The 13928-nt window shown below is 40.8% G+C and overlaps 3 protein-coding genes across 7 annotated transcripts; all 3 read right to left on the bottom strand.

Moving 5' to 3' along the window:
* Positions 1 to 634: 634 nt before the first annotated feature.
* Positions 635 to 4315, bottom strand: LOC147044599 (bMERB domain-containing protein 1). Of its 2 annotated transcripts, none has more exons than XM_085934751.1 (6): positions 4181 to 4315; positions 2184 to 2301; positions 1831 to 1904; positions 969 to 1083; positions 835 to 905; positions 635 to 753 (listed from the first exon to the last, which is right to left on the bottom strand). In XM_085934751.1, the coding sequence occupies exons 1-6, from the start codon at positions 4203 to 4205 to the stop codon at positions 635 to 637; spliced, it is 522 nt and encodes a 173-aa protein (XP_085790877.1). In that variant the 5' UTR covers positions 4206 to 4315. The 2 variants fall into 2 exon arrangements, with proteins under 2 accessions (XP_085790877.1, XP_085790878.1); XM_085934752.1 differs by having other exon boundaries at positions 2184 to 2298; positions 4181 to 4205.
* A 324-nt stretch (positions 4316 to 4639) lies between these two features.
* On the bottom strand, positions 4640 to 8561 carry mfsd6l (major facilitator superfamily domain containing 6-like). Of its 3 annotated transcripts, none has more exons than XM_085934748.1 (2): positions 8421 to 8561; positions 4640 to 7661 (listed from the first exon to the last, which is right to left on the bottom strand). In XM_085934748.1, the coding sequence occupies exons 1-2, from the start codon at positions 8493 to 8495 to the stop codon at positions 5973 to 5975; spliced, it is 1764 nt and encodes a 587-aa protein (XP_085790874.1). In that variant the 5' UTR covers positions 8496 to 8561; the 3' UTR covers positions 4640 to 5972. The 3 variants fall into 3 exon arrangements, with proteins under 3 accessions (XP_085790874.1, XP_085790876.1, XP_085790875.1); XM_085934750.1 differs by lacking the exon at positions 8421 to 8561 and adding an exon at positions 8148 to 8362; XM_085934749.1 differs by lacking the exon at positions 8421 to 8561 and adding an exon at positions 8007 to 8153.
* Positions 8562 to 8761: 200 nt separating this feature from the next.
* LOC147044597 (phosphoinositide 3-kinase regulatory subunit 5-like) lies at positions 8762 to 13165 on the bottom strand. Of its 2 annotated transcripts, XM_085934126.1 has the most exons (17): positions 13034 to 13165; positions 12669 to 12769; positions 12519 to 12587; positions 12297 to 12435; positions 12094 to 12163; positions 11829 to 12006; positions 11583 to 11751; positions 11186 to 11254; positions 10405 to 11099; positions 10201 to 10323; positions 9987 to 10118; positions 9819 to 9912; positions 9670 to 9746; positions 9499 to 9592; positions 9333 to 9415; positions 9150 to 9268; positions 8762 to 8922 (listed from the first exon to the last, which is right to left on the bottom strand). In XM_085934126.1, exons 1-17 carry the CDS (start codon positions 13131 to 13133, stop codon positions 8778 to 8780), a joined length of 2457 nt encoding a protein of 818 aa, XP_085790252.1. In that variant the 5' UTR covers positions 13134 to 13165; the 3' UTR covers positions 8762 to 8777. The 2 variants fall into 2 exon arrangements, 1 of the variants encoding a protein (XP_085790252.1); XR_015068511.1 differs by lacking the exon at positions 9333 to 9415 and having other exon boundaries at positions 8896 to 8922.
* Positions 13166 to 13928: the final 763 nt, after the last annotated feature.

The following is a 13928-nucleotide window of genomic DNA, read 5'->3' as shown; positions in this document are numbered from 1 at the left end:
GGATTTGACACCTTCAAGACTAAAGGATTCATCACGCTATAGAGTTAAAGCTGTTAAGGAAAAATATTTAATTGTCACATTTCCAGGGAGTCTTTTACGTCTCAGCCAACTCAGCAAGACAAGCCGCTTTTCCCCACTAACATCCAATTAGAGTGGGTTGACGTGTCTATATATTCACACTATGCAGCCCACTAATTAGTCTTTCAGATTAAATACAGTGGGGACTGCTGGCTGTGCACGGCTCTGTTCATCTGCAACCTCGTGGGATGGCCTTCAAATGCCTGCCAAGGATTGAAGTCAGATAACCAGAAGAAGAGACCAGAAAAAAAAAAAAAAAAACGTTCATAGTTTGTTGCCATGTGAACAATGCTGAAATGTTTTTTTTTATTTCTGTCACAGGATAAAATGAAAATAATGTTTCTCAAGTCATTTCACATAAAGACCACCCACTGTATGAGTCATCTATGACTTCAGTGTTTGCACCTACTTGAGGAGTGAGAACATCTTCTCACCATGTAGTGAACACTGACAATACTTAGAAGCAGATGCAATAGCATGCTTGTGATGAAACATTCATATATTTATGCCAAATGTCAATTGAATACAACAAAGTCCAAAGATGCTCACAAATGTGTTACATGATGGAGCATGTGACGCCACAGCAGTCTTTCAGTAGCGTTAGTCCAGTTTTAGTGATGAAAGATGTTGGTGGGTGAGAAGATTTGGGCACCATCTTCTGGTCTTGCAGAGAACCTAATTTGAAAAGGAGGCATAGTTGTAAAAAAATTGCCATCTAATTTAAGACACTGAGATGTTAGTGAATGAGATGCTCACCTTTTCTTCCCAAAATATTTTGAAACTTGGGCTGTAAGAATGCCGCCATTTCTATGTCTTCTTCTCTTTCTCTGTGAAGAACATTTGTTTTTGATCCTTGAAGCGGAAAGATGATGTAACAATTTGATATCAACCTGAGCCGCTCGAATTCCACATCATCTACAAGGAAGTCTCTGGTCTCCACCAACTTGCTGATCTGCTGCAGAAGCTCCTCCTCCCGTGTCCGATTCTCCTTGGACTTGTCTTGGTCTGTTTAGCAGTCACGCGTGTACACATAAGGCACATTTTATAGAATATATTTTCAAGTTGATGCTGACATTTAAGAACATCACGCGTCCCATTTTCCATTTTGGTTTATTCATTAAATAGATATTCTGCAAAGGTTATTGAAGTATAATGTTTTCTATCTGTTAATACACCAAAACAAATTAAATAGTAGTCAATATAAAAGATTTTCTTTATTTTTCATTTTAATAAATAATTTTCATAAATTAATTTGAATATTTTTCCCTTTCACTTCACAGATGTCTCATTAATATGTTGATTGGCTGAAGCCGCCTCAAATATACAGCCAAGCTTGTTTTATTGATCTAATTTTTGAGGATGAAGATGAATACGTTCAAGCGATCTTGTTCTTTTGTTTTTCTTTCTTTCTTTCTTTCTTTCTTTCTTTCTTTCTTTCTTTCTTTCTTTCTTTCTTTCTTTCTTTCTTTCTTTCTTTCTTTCTTTCTTTCTTTCTTTCTTTCTTTCTCACTTTAAACACTACTGTGGTCTGTACTGATCTTTTTAGTTGCCACAGCAACCTTTCCTCATAGCTCGAGAAGTCATACAAACTTAATGGGGGTGGAAATCATCAGCCAGCATTGCATTTAAAAATGAAGATTAATTAGCCTGAAAAATTCACCTATCGCTATTTTGTTGTCATCCGAATACATATGTAATCATTTTTTTTCACACTTGCATTCAAAGGAAACAACCTGCTGTTTTTAAATGTACCTGGAATGGAAACCAGTTTTTGCAGCTCTCGTTTCATCCTTGTAATTTCATTACACAACTGGATGTCATCCATCCTGTATCGAGAAAAAAACAAAAACATTCCATTACAAAATGTGACCTTCTAAATTATTATAATGTGGTCTAGCCTTGTTCAGGATATTTCCTACAGCATTGCAAATAACAGAACAGGGTCTTGGCAGAAAGTTGATGAAATCATTAAAAGTAAAACTCCGATTCTCCTGAGGGACTGTTTCAGAAATCTCAAGCCTGCTAAGCACTCGTTCACCATATTGCTTACGATCAAAACACAACCATGTTTATTGATCAAAATATAATTCGATAATACATCTTACATGTATCTCAGCTCTGATTCTCTTCGCACGAGGACGTTTCGTAGTCGCTCGATTTTGAGCAGCTCCCCTTCGATGTCCTCCAGTGTGACCGATGAATCGGCCATGGAGATGACATCTTCTGATGAAAGAGCAACAAGACTATCACGCTCGTAGATTCATTTTTAAATATTTTGCATGATGTCGAAAAATCACACTCAAAAGAAAAAAAACTAGACGAGTTGATTTTGTTACCATGACAACCAGGGGTGGAAAGTATAAGACAATTATTATTTCTCTATTTGGTGGCACTTTAGAGATATGTTTTGCTGAAAGGTCTCATGTGCCCGAGCTATGGTAGCCCAAAAGTACCCCAAAAAAACGGGCGAAAAAAAAAAACGAGGCTGCACAAAGTAATATTAAACTTGACCTCAAGCAGGGGACCGCAAAATATCATCCTTCTGAACGCAAATGGCCCCCGGGCTGCAGGTTTGACACCAGTGGTGTCTAGCTATCAAATAATGGCCGAGTTTTATTTAAAATAGCATCAGTGAAGAACAGCTTGCTTAGACACATTTCCAGAAATATGCAAATAAGCCTTACTTGGTTGTTTATTTTAATATTAAACAGAGTGACTTGGCACTCCTGAGACCCAACTATTTGAATACTAGCCATTAAAAATTCATTTTTTTTCCACAATACGTCCAATTTAAAGAAATAAATGAACTGTAATCATGTTTGTAATGAAACGGCCGGTGTTTATGCTGAAGTCTCCACTAATTGCACTCTGGCTGCAAACTGCTATTAAGTCAATTAGCTCTTTGTAGCATGGAAATTGCTAGCCTACCTAAACAATATAGCAGTTGCAAGGCACATGTTGCCAAACCACCATTTATTCTAACATGGACAATTTTAGAGAACAATTGAGAGTTTTCAATGAGCCTAATTTTTTAATAGCTTTTTTTTTTTTATTGGCTCTAACATTGTCTATATTGAGTGTATGGGCTGATTTCTGACAAATGAAGGAAGATGATAGTATATTTATAATATAATAGACAAATAAAAGTCTTTTATGCACGGATCCTCCAGGTTACAGTTCATATGTTAATTGAAGCCATCATTTCGGTGACACTGATTAACTGCAATAACAACCCCCCCCCCCTCAACATGCCTCCTCTACTGCTCACCAGTAGCGATGAGTCACCCAGTAGAGCTGAGATTTACTTTTAATTACCTGTGCTTGGCTGAAAAGACATTCACAATCTCAGGCAGTGAGTCACGGTTGATGCCACAGCTCTACAACCCACCAGAACATTCATGTGGTGCTTCCACAATTTAATTCATTCAAAGGACAAAAAAAATTCAATGACCAGTTTGGGAATTGGACTAGTAAAGTCATGTAGAATTGCTCCTTTTGGTTCTATCCTTTTTCTGGAATGATTTCACCAATCTACAACTTTGTCCTGGTGTTGCTCAGCCTGTCACTTTTAATCATTTTCATCTCTCAAATGCATTTGGATTATCTGGATGAAAAAATGTCACCTTGCGTGCAGGTGTTATTTGATAGAGTGATAATGCATTATTATAATGAATAGTGGATTTATGCAAGACAGATGATACTGGACAACAAATGGAATCTAATAAAGGTCTTTGGTTGTTTAAAAAAAAATAGAACTGGCTATGCCACACATTAAGTGTCAACACCAAATCCAAATATAGTCAATAATTTCTACATTATGGTCACAAAATAAACAAATCATAATTATCAATATGATATGTGGTATACGAAACAAATAATAACATGAGGACCTTTGATGCTTGATTTTTTTGGGGGCTGGAAAAAGTCAGAATAAAACAATTTTCTAAATGGGCATGAAAAGACTTTTAAGAACCTGCATGAGTTGTGATGTGCACTCCAAATGATCATGTTTAAAAATGTCTTGTTTTGACCACGACACACAGAACGAGCATTAAAAAGGTTTTCTTTTTTGTTTTTTTTTCCCAAAGAAGCAGAAGCTCACCAGATTTCTCATTTGCTTCATCCATTTGTGCCTGGTCCAAAAAGTCGTCTCGCTCAGAAGATGTCAATTATTCCATGTTCCTCTCCAACAGTCCTATGAGGGAGGATCTTATGAGGCACTGCTGTTTCACCAGAGGGAACACAGAGAGTGCTGAGCGTGGATGCTGAACCAGCTAACACTGACGGAGCTGACAGGACCACAGGCTGCTGAGCAACACTCCGCAACGCCCCCTACTGACAAATGCATGTAATGACAGGAGACCAGTAGGATATGTATAGCAACTATCAATGAATTAAAACTAATATTTTATGACTTGAACAGGATAATTCAGTGATAGATTATCCAGAGGTGGCACTTAGGTCTTCATTGGGGACTGAACCTTCTATAAAACATTTAAAAAAATATATATATAGTGAATTAATCTGCCTTGATTTATCTCTAGCACATCAGGTTTTTATTATAACAATATAGATCGAGTCATATTTATGAACTAAGGGCAAGATTTAGCAAAATGAAATATCTCAAAAGATAAATTCACAAGAAAAAAGTAAATATGGACAATAAATAAAATAAATCCAAGTAGCGTACTGGAAGCAGAAGAGCCGAGATAAGTGCTATGAAATAAAGAGCATATCAATTTGGGAATACATTATTCCAGTTCATGAAAGAAAAATAATTTCATTTTTTAAAAGGAGATGAGTACATCTGATATTTAGAAAAGGCCTCATCTAAATAATAGTGCGCAAACAGGTGCCTTGGTGAATGTGATCAACATTCAAACATTCACTTTGGCGAGGAGAAAAAAAAAAGAGACAAGAATGGTGAGACACCTGCTGTTTTAATAGTCAACTGAGCTCTAACCACAACGGCATTAGCTCAATGGGGGCGGCTCTCTCATCAGAATTACCTGATTGACTTCCGCTGGTAAACAACATAATATGGATGAGTTGATTTCACAAATTAGGCTCTCGAGGGGGGTTTGGCCATATGTTCAGTAAAAGCTGTCTGCATCGATTGATATCCTCGGAGAGTTCATTTGTAGTAAAGAAAAGATTTGAATTTGAATAATGCAATTTACTGTTGAACGCAAATACTGTCCAGACCTTTCAAAAGAATACATATTGAGAAAAGTCACCTCATTTCAACATTAGCGGGAGTTAAACAGATTAGGTGCCAAGTGGGTGTGACAGGACAGGAGAGGATACCACAGAAGCCCAACCTCGCCTTGTGCACACGTCCTCTATTTGCATTTTTATGGAGTGGATTCGCTATTGAGCCTTCCTCGCCTCTCGTGCAGTCCTGCGAGATGTTTGCTGAAAGATGAGCGGCTTGTGTAAATGTGTAACAACAGTTCATGCCTCCACTCCATAAAATAACAAAAGCAAGGGAGTAAACATGACTTAACTTAGATCTAAGAGTCGGGTATTTTTTTCTGGGATGATCTAGAAATAAAGATATATAAATATTTCTGGCTTTGGTATTCACATATTCAGCAGATTTTTTTTTTTGTAAGCTGAAAAACGGACCTGTTTGGTCAACGTAATAAAAAAGTATTGGTGTTAAAGAAATATGTTTACATCTCTCGAGGGGTTACATTTAGACACAAATAAAGGTTTTCTGTGATACACAAAGTGGAATTTGGGAATTTTGAGTAAAATATACCTGATAAATTCCATGATTGATGTCTTTATGATTATTTCTTTTGTCCAAATCGGGTGACATTGTTCTGCATGATTCACTTTGTGTTGAAACTTTACACTTGAGCGTTTGCTTAATTATCTCGCAGTTGAGATTAGGGCTTTAGTGTCCTTCCATAATTAGGGCTCTTGCTACCGTCATCTTCCATAGCTTTATCCAGCCAGTCTTTTTCTTCCTCTGACTCCGAATCACTCGCCTCGCTGGCATCTGCTGCCAGAAGCCGAGAATAATTGATCCTGTACTGGCGGGGGGCGTTCCACTGGAGCAGAGGCAAGCAAACGCACCACAGTATCACAACCACGGCCGCCCCTCTGAAGAGCCAGTCCAGTCCGCACCAGCGTACTACGAACCCTCCGGCAAAACTTCCTAATGCACTCCCGAAATCTAAAGACAAGACATTGTAGAGTCTCTTTATGCTACGCTCCGTTCCCGGCGTGGCGATATCCTCGCTGTGCACTTTGACGGCCCACCAGAAGGCTCCGCAGCTGAAACAGCTGAGAAGCTGAGCAGGTAGCACAGCCCAAGGTCCCCACAGGAATGAATAATACAAACACTGGAATCCAAGAGCGGCCGCACCTAACGCCAGAACCCTTCCTGAGCCGAGCAGTCGAGTCAGTCGGGCAGCCAGGAGAGGGAAGGCGGCGTGGGAGAGTAACGCCAGGCTGAGAGACACCCCCATGTGCATCTCGGTGCTGTCGTGATCTCGCATCTGCCATAAAAGGAAGTTGTCCACGGTGGATCGGGTCGCCCCCATTAACACGGCGGTGACGGCACAGAGCACGGCGCGTTGGGAGCCGCGAACCAGCCGGATGGCTTTGAGGGGTCGGTTGATTTTGCTTTGCTGCTTGTTCAGGTAAAGAGGGAGGATGGCCGCCACGGGTAAGGCCAGCGCCGACACAGCGGCGTAGCAGAAAAAGTGCACGGCGGTTTTGGAGGCGCCACCGAGGATTGAACAGTTTAATCGGCCGACGAGGAATCCCGCTCCTCCGACGCCGCACGCGGCTCCGAGTAAAGGCCATACCCCGGTGCTGCTGTAGCGATCGGAAGCGTCGGCAAAATCCAGATAATCGTGCAAGCCGTCGTCCGCTGTCCATTCCAGAGGGGCCGCCATCAGCTCCCATATGGACATTGTGATAAGTACCAGGAAGAACAGTTGGTGTTGATCGTCCATCACCTTCAGGCTGGATAGAAAATCTAATTGACCTTCCTCTGCCTCCCGTTTGTGTTTCTTCTTCCTTACTAAGTTCTTTGGTTCCTCTGTATTGTTTGTTCTTCCCACAGGAAGCTGTGAAGTTCTGTCTTCTGCAACATCTGTTTTGTTTGCAGGAAATGCAATTGTTGACCAGGAGGTCGGATCAGTGCTTAATTTTAGCTGAGGCTCTCTGGGGGATGGAGTGCTTCTCAGATTTGAGTCATTACAGATGTTATGTGTTTGCAAATGAGCAGGTGGAAAAAGAAGCAGGACTAACGCCACCGCGGCTGAACACACCACAGAGCCGTGAATCACCGCTCGCCTCTTGTCGTACATCTTGGCCAGCAGGCTGGAGAGAGGCTGCCACAGCAGTGATATGATGTGCTTGGTGCCCATGATGATGCCGACCATCTCAGGAGCCAGGCCCAGTTCTCTGAAGAAAAGCGTGAGGAAGGGGAGCAGGCAAGATTTGGCGCAGGAGTGCAGGAAGTGAAAGGCTCTCGCCAGAGCGAGGGTCCGCTTGACATTGATCTGCTTGGTCTTCCTCATGGTGGACTTTCCCGAGTACTTGATTGGCTTCACATGAAGAAACTAGGAACACAAGCAATATTTCAGGAGTTCAATTTAAAAGTGACATTTGGATTCACTAGTGTATAATGTTTCATTGTTATTTGTTTCAATGACACCTTACCCCAAATTCATCATTTGAGAAAAGAAAACAATCGGAATATTTTTAAATACAAAAATTAGGTATGGAGGTCTAAATAATATTTTCCTACATCTTTAATACATCTGTATTGCGTGCTGTTTTTTTACATTTTAATTGAAATGCTAACATAGTCTCATTAATACACATTTGGCGTATTTCTCCTCTAAATAAAGATATTATAAGAGAGAAACAATGCAACCAACTGTCAAGTGTTTCTAAAACTATACCTCAAAGTTCGAAGCCTGCACTACAACCTCACTTCTAAAGTTGAATGAATACTTCTCCGACGGTGTCAATCAAAACTGATTATTATTATCTTCGTAAAGCAAGACAGATCGTTTTACTCCATTTCTTGTCCAAACGTGTACCTGATGAAGTGTCCGCCGAGTATGCGTGCAATACGCATATCACACAAACGCTTATGATATAAAAGGATTGGGTGGAGAAAAAAACAAAAAACCCAATCGCTGAAGCGCAAGTTTCTTTTTTTTTTTTTGAGTGCTTTTTAAAGCAATAAGGAACTTATCCGTCACTAACACCTGTCAGGCTGGATGCACCAGTTCGCTTAACGAGACGTGGAATACGTGAGCGTCCACGTCACATTCACGCTGCTTCCACATTATAAAACATTAAAGAATTACCTTTTTTTTTAATCTCTTCTCTGTCACGGTGCTTAAATTGTCGCATTTTGCATTTTCCATCACGAAGTGGAGCATTTAGATCACTATTTATTTCTACCTGTTTGTAGATTGTTTAAACTTGTTCGAATGCGTTTACTGTACACTTAGACAATAGTTTAGAAGACTACAGCGACCCCTTCAGACGAGGATGCCGAAGTAAAATTGGTTGTTTCATTATGGCATTCAAATGTTTACCTGTCACAATGCATTAAAATTTTACATACTGGTACATTTACATGTACAAACACACCATCAGTGAATAATCTCAATTTAATTGAAAAATAATTTTATTGTTAGTCAATTTCATCTGAGGTGTTTTCAGGCATGCGAGGCAGAGAAAGAGATGAAGGGAAGGCAAAGCATGGAGCAGTAAGATGGATGCAGAGGCTGGACTTGGCCTGGTGAAGGTTTGTACTTCCAGTCTGAACTGCTTCCCGGTTTACAGCACAAAGACACTTCAAGCCTAAGGACACAGACACTCATTTGTTGTCATGGAAAGAAGCCTCGAATGGCTCAAGAGTGCGGAGAGAAGGGCACATCTTGGTCTGGTCACCTTCCAATTGCATTTCTCAAGGAAAAATAAAGTTACTTGAAAAGTAGTATATAGTAATATAGTGACCTCCTGCTAATTGCACAATAGCGAAAATTCACAATTAATTGATGCTCCCATTATTGTTTCTAATTTCCTACCTGCTGACACTTTGCAAGAACTTCCTCTCATCTTGATCAAGACACATAGCAAAGGTTGTCCCACCTTTCTCGCTGCTGATCTCAACTCTGTTGACGTTCACCTCTGATTTAGAGGAATGCTACCAGAGAGTGGGGAAGAGATGTGTTATTTTCAATACAAATAAAAATCAATAAAATGTTCACCTGGCTGTTGTTCCTTTTAGACTTGGGGCAGTGTTTCTTTGTGACTTCCGTCACGGAGAGCAACAAACTTTCACTTCTAGACTCTTTCGAGACAGGATTGAAATTCACTTCAATATGTTCCAACATTCAAACTGTTTTTTTTGGGTAAAGATTAAATGTGGCACACCTAAATGTTCAGCTTTACTGGAGGCTTTGTGAATATTTATGGATGTGCAAAGCATTTCTCCTTGGATCCATTGACCCCTTCCACTGCAGGCCACCTTGCAAACACAAAAGAATTATTTGAAAAGTAAAGCGGCTCAATCGTATCGAATCATAATCGGTTCCATTTTAGCACCTTATTATAGGCGACACTGAGTGTTAAAGGCACAGCCTGGCTCTCTTCATCAATTCCAAACCTCTTACTGGCAGCACCTGCGAGAAGAACAACCTGAATATTTGTCAAGTGTTCCAACGTCTGCTTCTGGATGTCACGGTGTGACTCACCCATGGTCTTCACTGCTCTGGTTGCAGCCGTATGTCCAAGCTCTACGGAATGAATAAATACTTCACTTCTCTTTTCTCCGCCGGCCAGGGTCATCTGTGAAGACATAAAGAAATGAAGAATAACAAAACTACTACTAATGTCCTATCTCTGTGACATTTTCTACCAACCTCAGCCTGGTAAAGTTGCACCAGGACAGGTTGGTCCGCATGTCTACAGTAGTAAAGAACCAAATCAGCCATCAAGGGAAGATGCTCCTCTCTGCCATTGTTCTCTGGGACACCTTCTTCCTTCCAAGCAGGCTGCACCACAGGAATCCCAAAATCAAACTTAAAATATTGCATCCCGTTTTTCTGGATGCCTGTTACAATTATAATTACAAACCTGACAAAGGACTTCCGAGGAGAGACTGAGGAGACTGTGGACGCTTCGATCGTACCAGGGATCCATCTTTCCCAACAGCTGGGCTAAATCTGTGGTGCTGCCATCTCTGGAAATAACTTTAGGCTGCCGACAAGATTTGACGGGCATTAATAACATCGGGTACCAAATGTCGGTGATAAGGAGTAAGAAGTAAACGGATCTCACCGCAGAGGGAACTTTACTTGATGAGTGTCTTTCTCTGTGTTTTCTCGTAAATGTCCTTTTTGAGGGAACAAAGTAAAATTGCAATTTGCACATTGTGGTGAGTCGGGGACATTTGGTTTCTTTTTGCTGGAGGTCGCTGTAAGCCCTCGCCAGTCGTCCGGCTTCTCTGTCCCGGCCGAATACGACTACTCGCACTAGTATAGCCGCCGCCTGCGCCGTATCGATTTCGTTGCTGCTCAGGATTGGCCTTCTACGGATACAGAGATGCTTTTGCGGGAAGAGAGGATCTTCACCGCTTTCAGGGCAGGACACCGAAAATGTACGCAGAAGTTGATTTTGGTTCGATCCAGATTGTTTGAGGTGTGTCCCAAGACTGCGTGGGTTCTTGAAAAACAAGGAGAAGTGCTCCATGCCTAAAAGGCTTTTGGATTTCTTCTTGGTCTTCTTATACACTTTGACATCACTGAAGTCACTTTCCACAAACGCTGATTTTGTGGACACAGAGCAGTTAGAAGCGAAGGAGTCACTCAAAGAGGAGGATGGCGTGGAGATTGGTTGGTTCTCCAAGCTACGATGGGCTTTGAGGATGACTTCTTCTTTCATATCAACATCATAACAATCATCCTCATCCCTGTTAAGACACACCAGAGGAGAATCCTGGCAGCATTCTTTCATGAGAATATTATTGAGAAAATCTGGAATATGAGGACAAGAAGCTACAGGAGTTAATAAATAAGATTCTGGTAAATCAACATGGTGGCGTTCAAAATGTATCAGTCACCAAAGTTGTCGTTTTCCCAATAGCTGGTGTAACATTTAGGAAAAGGCAGCGTGAAAGTCTCAGCAAACCCTAATGAGATAGAAAGATAATTGAAGTTGACAGACATGATTTACTTTTTGCAGGCCACATAAAATGATGCGACGGGCCCGATCTGGCCCACAGACCTTGAGTTTGACACCTGTGCTATAAAAAGTTCATTCTGTACAGATTATTCTTACTTATTCCTGGGTATGGTATTACCTTAAATAATTAAAATTCTTCATTTGGACGGCACAGTGGTTTGTAATATGGACAACAGTGGTTCTGTCATTGCCATGGCAACCCATCAATAGACAGCGTATTGGGAACCTGTACATTTGTGCTTGGGCTCACAATTCAGCTTCTAGAAAGTGCTTACCAGTATCCAAGTAATCATCTCCAGCTCCGGGGATAAGGTTTTGTCTGAGCCGATGGAGAGTGTGTACAAGATTTTCCCTGGCAGTGCTGAGGTCTTCTGTGGAAGCTGCTGTGTCCATACAGCAACTTACTGTCTCCAGTAGTTGCTCCAACTCAACAGTCTGTTTTTTCTATACCAATATTGAAAGGTTTGTGTTAAGGAAAAAAAAATACCACACCCAAAAGATAATCAGAAGCTTGTTGCTACCTGCAAAGCATCACGCAGTCCCTGCAAGTGGATTTTGGTACCAAGAGCAGCTTGAAAGCTGTGCAAAATGAGAGTGATGGTGATGTCTCGTTTGGACTGATGGCTTACGCTCAGTTGCTTGGAGACCGATTGGACCTCGGGGGGAATATCTTCATCTGGACTCACTAAAATCACAATCCTATACCAATCCATCCCATATACAGAAAGAAAACAATTATCTCTTTAAAGATGCATATTCGGTCTTCATATGTCAGGTTAAACTTACAAAGTTTTCGAGAGTCGGTTCTCGGTGGAAATGCCATGCTCTGTTTTCACCAATCTTTGGAATGATATGCCTGAATCAAAAGTAGATTGATTGTATCTCTGCAAAATGTATCAACAACATACATTCCTCACTAGTGCCTTCTAGTGGTTGAAAGAAACCTCTACAATCGTTATAATGTTGAAAATCATTTTGCGTGTCTTTACCGGGTGCTCTGAGTTCGTTATATATTACATTCAGTAAGCGTTGACAGGCCGTGCAGTAAGGATCTGGCCAGGATAGGAAATTGTGAAAAAGCAGGTAAGCTTCCCATAATACATCGCAATCTGGTTGCAGGTAAGGAGTCTGCGGGATAAGGAAAAAAAAACACAATGATGTAAAATTGTGTGTTAAAAAATCTCGAGATTGTTTGAATGGCAAGAACTCACTTTTAAAAGCGTTGATGAAAATAGGAGCGTAAGAGGCACCACCAGTTCGTACTTACATTGTACAAGTACCTGCAAGAGTTAAAAACAGCGTCATTCCAGTTATTGCGCTGGCCAATTCTGGAAAATTGTGTTTGCTGCTTGAATTTTTACCTCCTTTGTTTTCTTGACAATTGTCTGCAGAAGAAAGGGGAAGTTTTGGGGATCTCTCATCGCCAGTTCCTCCAAACACCAGCGATTCATGCACAGCCCGGCTGATCAGACGGATGAAAACACACAAGCGACTTATCATTTCTCTTTTTTAAGTTTCACTTTGATGTCAGAGTTTTTTGTGCCATCCTTATTTGTTTGCATCCTATTGGTACAGACTGTGCATCAGAATTAAACATCTGTTCATGAAATTAAGTAAGATTAGCAGGGGGGTCACATATTATTGTGTAAAAAAAAAATGACTCCCCCCATTAACCAACATTAATTTACGTCTGTGTGTTATTGATTTTTTCGTGGTTGGTTCTTACCGTTCCAGAGTTGCTTGTCAAAGGTGTTGAATTCCAGGTCACAGAGGCAACGTTCAAGAACGTGCTGCAGACGATCTTCCGTGCATGAATTTTGCTCCATCGTCTACTCTGCGACCGCAGAGAGAGAATAAAAGAAGCAGGCTATTATGATATTAACCAAACTCTCAAATGTATCTTCTTGTCATTACAATGCAGCCTCCCACTTCCTACTCACACAATTGACTCACTTAGTAGCCTGAGCAAGTGGGCTGACTAAGAACAAAAGCCACAACTTCTTCATTTTCATTCAGAAATTGTAGCACCCGACTATCTTCAAAACAGCAACGGAAATGATTGTTCAAACACGACTTACTACTTGATACCAATTTGACAGAAATGATTAAAATGATAATAAAACAAAAGCTACGATGAGAAAAGAACTGGAAATGGAATTGCCGTGAGATTCTGGAGCGTGACCTTTCGGACGTGGGCACTCGTACGGATGTTACGTTATTGTCTCTGTGTGCCAGCTGGGCTTTGGTGTCACTTGACTAGTGATGAATGGCTCAACAAACAAAGACACTATAGGGTCTGCAAACAAAATGCTAACAAACCTGACTTGTGCTCATCAAAAACAGGAAAAAGCCTCCTGCGAGGCTGCAAAATGTGCAATGAGCTATTGTAGTGATATTCCGAATCCTTTCTTTCAGATAAATGCAGCCTTTTAGAAAAAGAAAATGATTTGCCCAAATCATTTGATTTCATTCCATATTAGAAAATACAGGAAGACGATTCATTTCTTTAAAAAATAAAAGTAGTACATTAACTTGACCACAAGATAACGCTGTCCCCCAGCAGTAACTCGCTGAAGTTAGGCCCTCTCCTTTTTGGAAGGGTGAGAGGACCCCTTTTTCTG

This window comes from Syngnathus leptorhynchus, chromosome 16, assembly GCF_054491065.1.
Source record: "Syngnathus leptorhynchus isolate UIUO chromosome 16, UIUO_Slep, whole genome shotgun sequence".
NCBI lineage: Eukaryota > Metazoa > Chordata > Actinopteri > Syngnathiformes > Syngnathidae > Syngnathus > Syngnathus leptorhynchus.
This window is presented reverse-complemented; position numbering and strand designations above follow the sequence as displayed.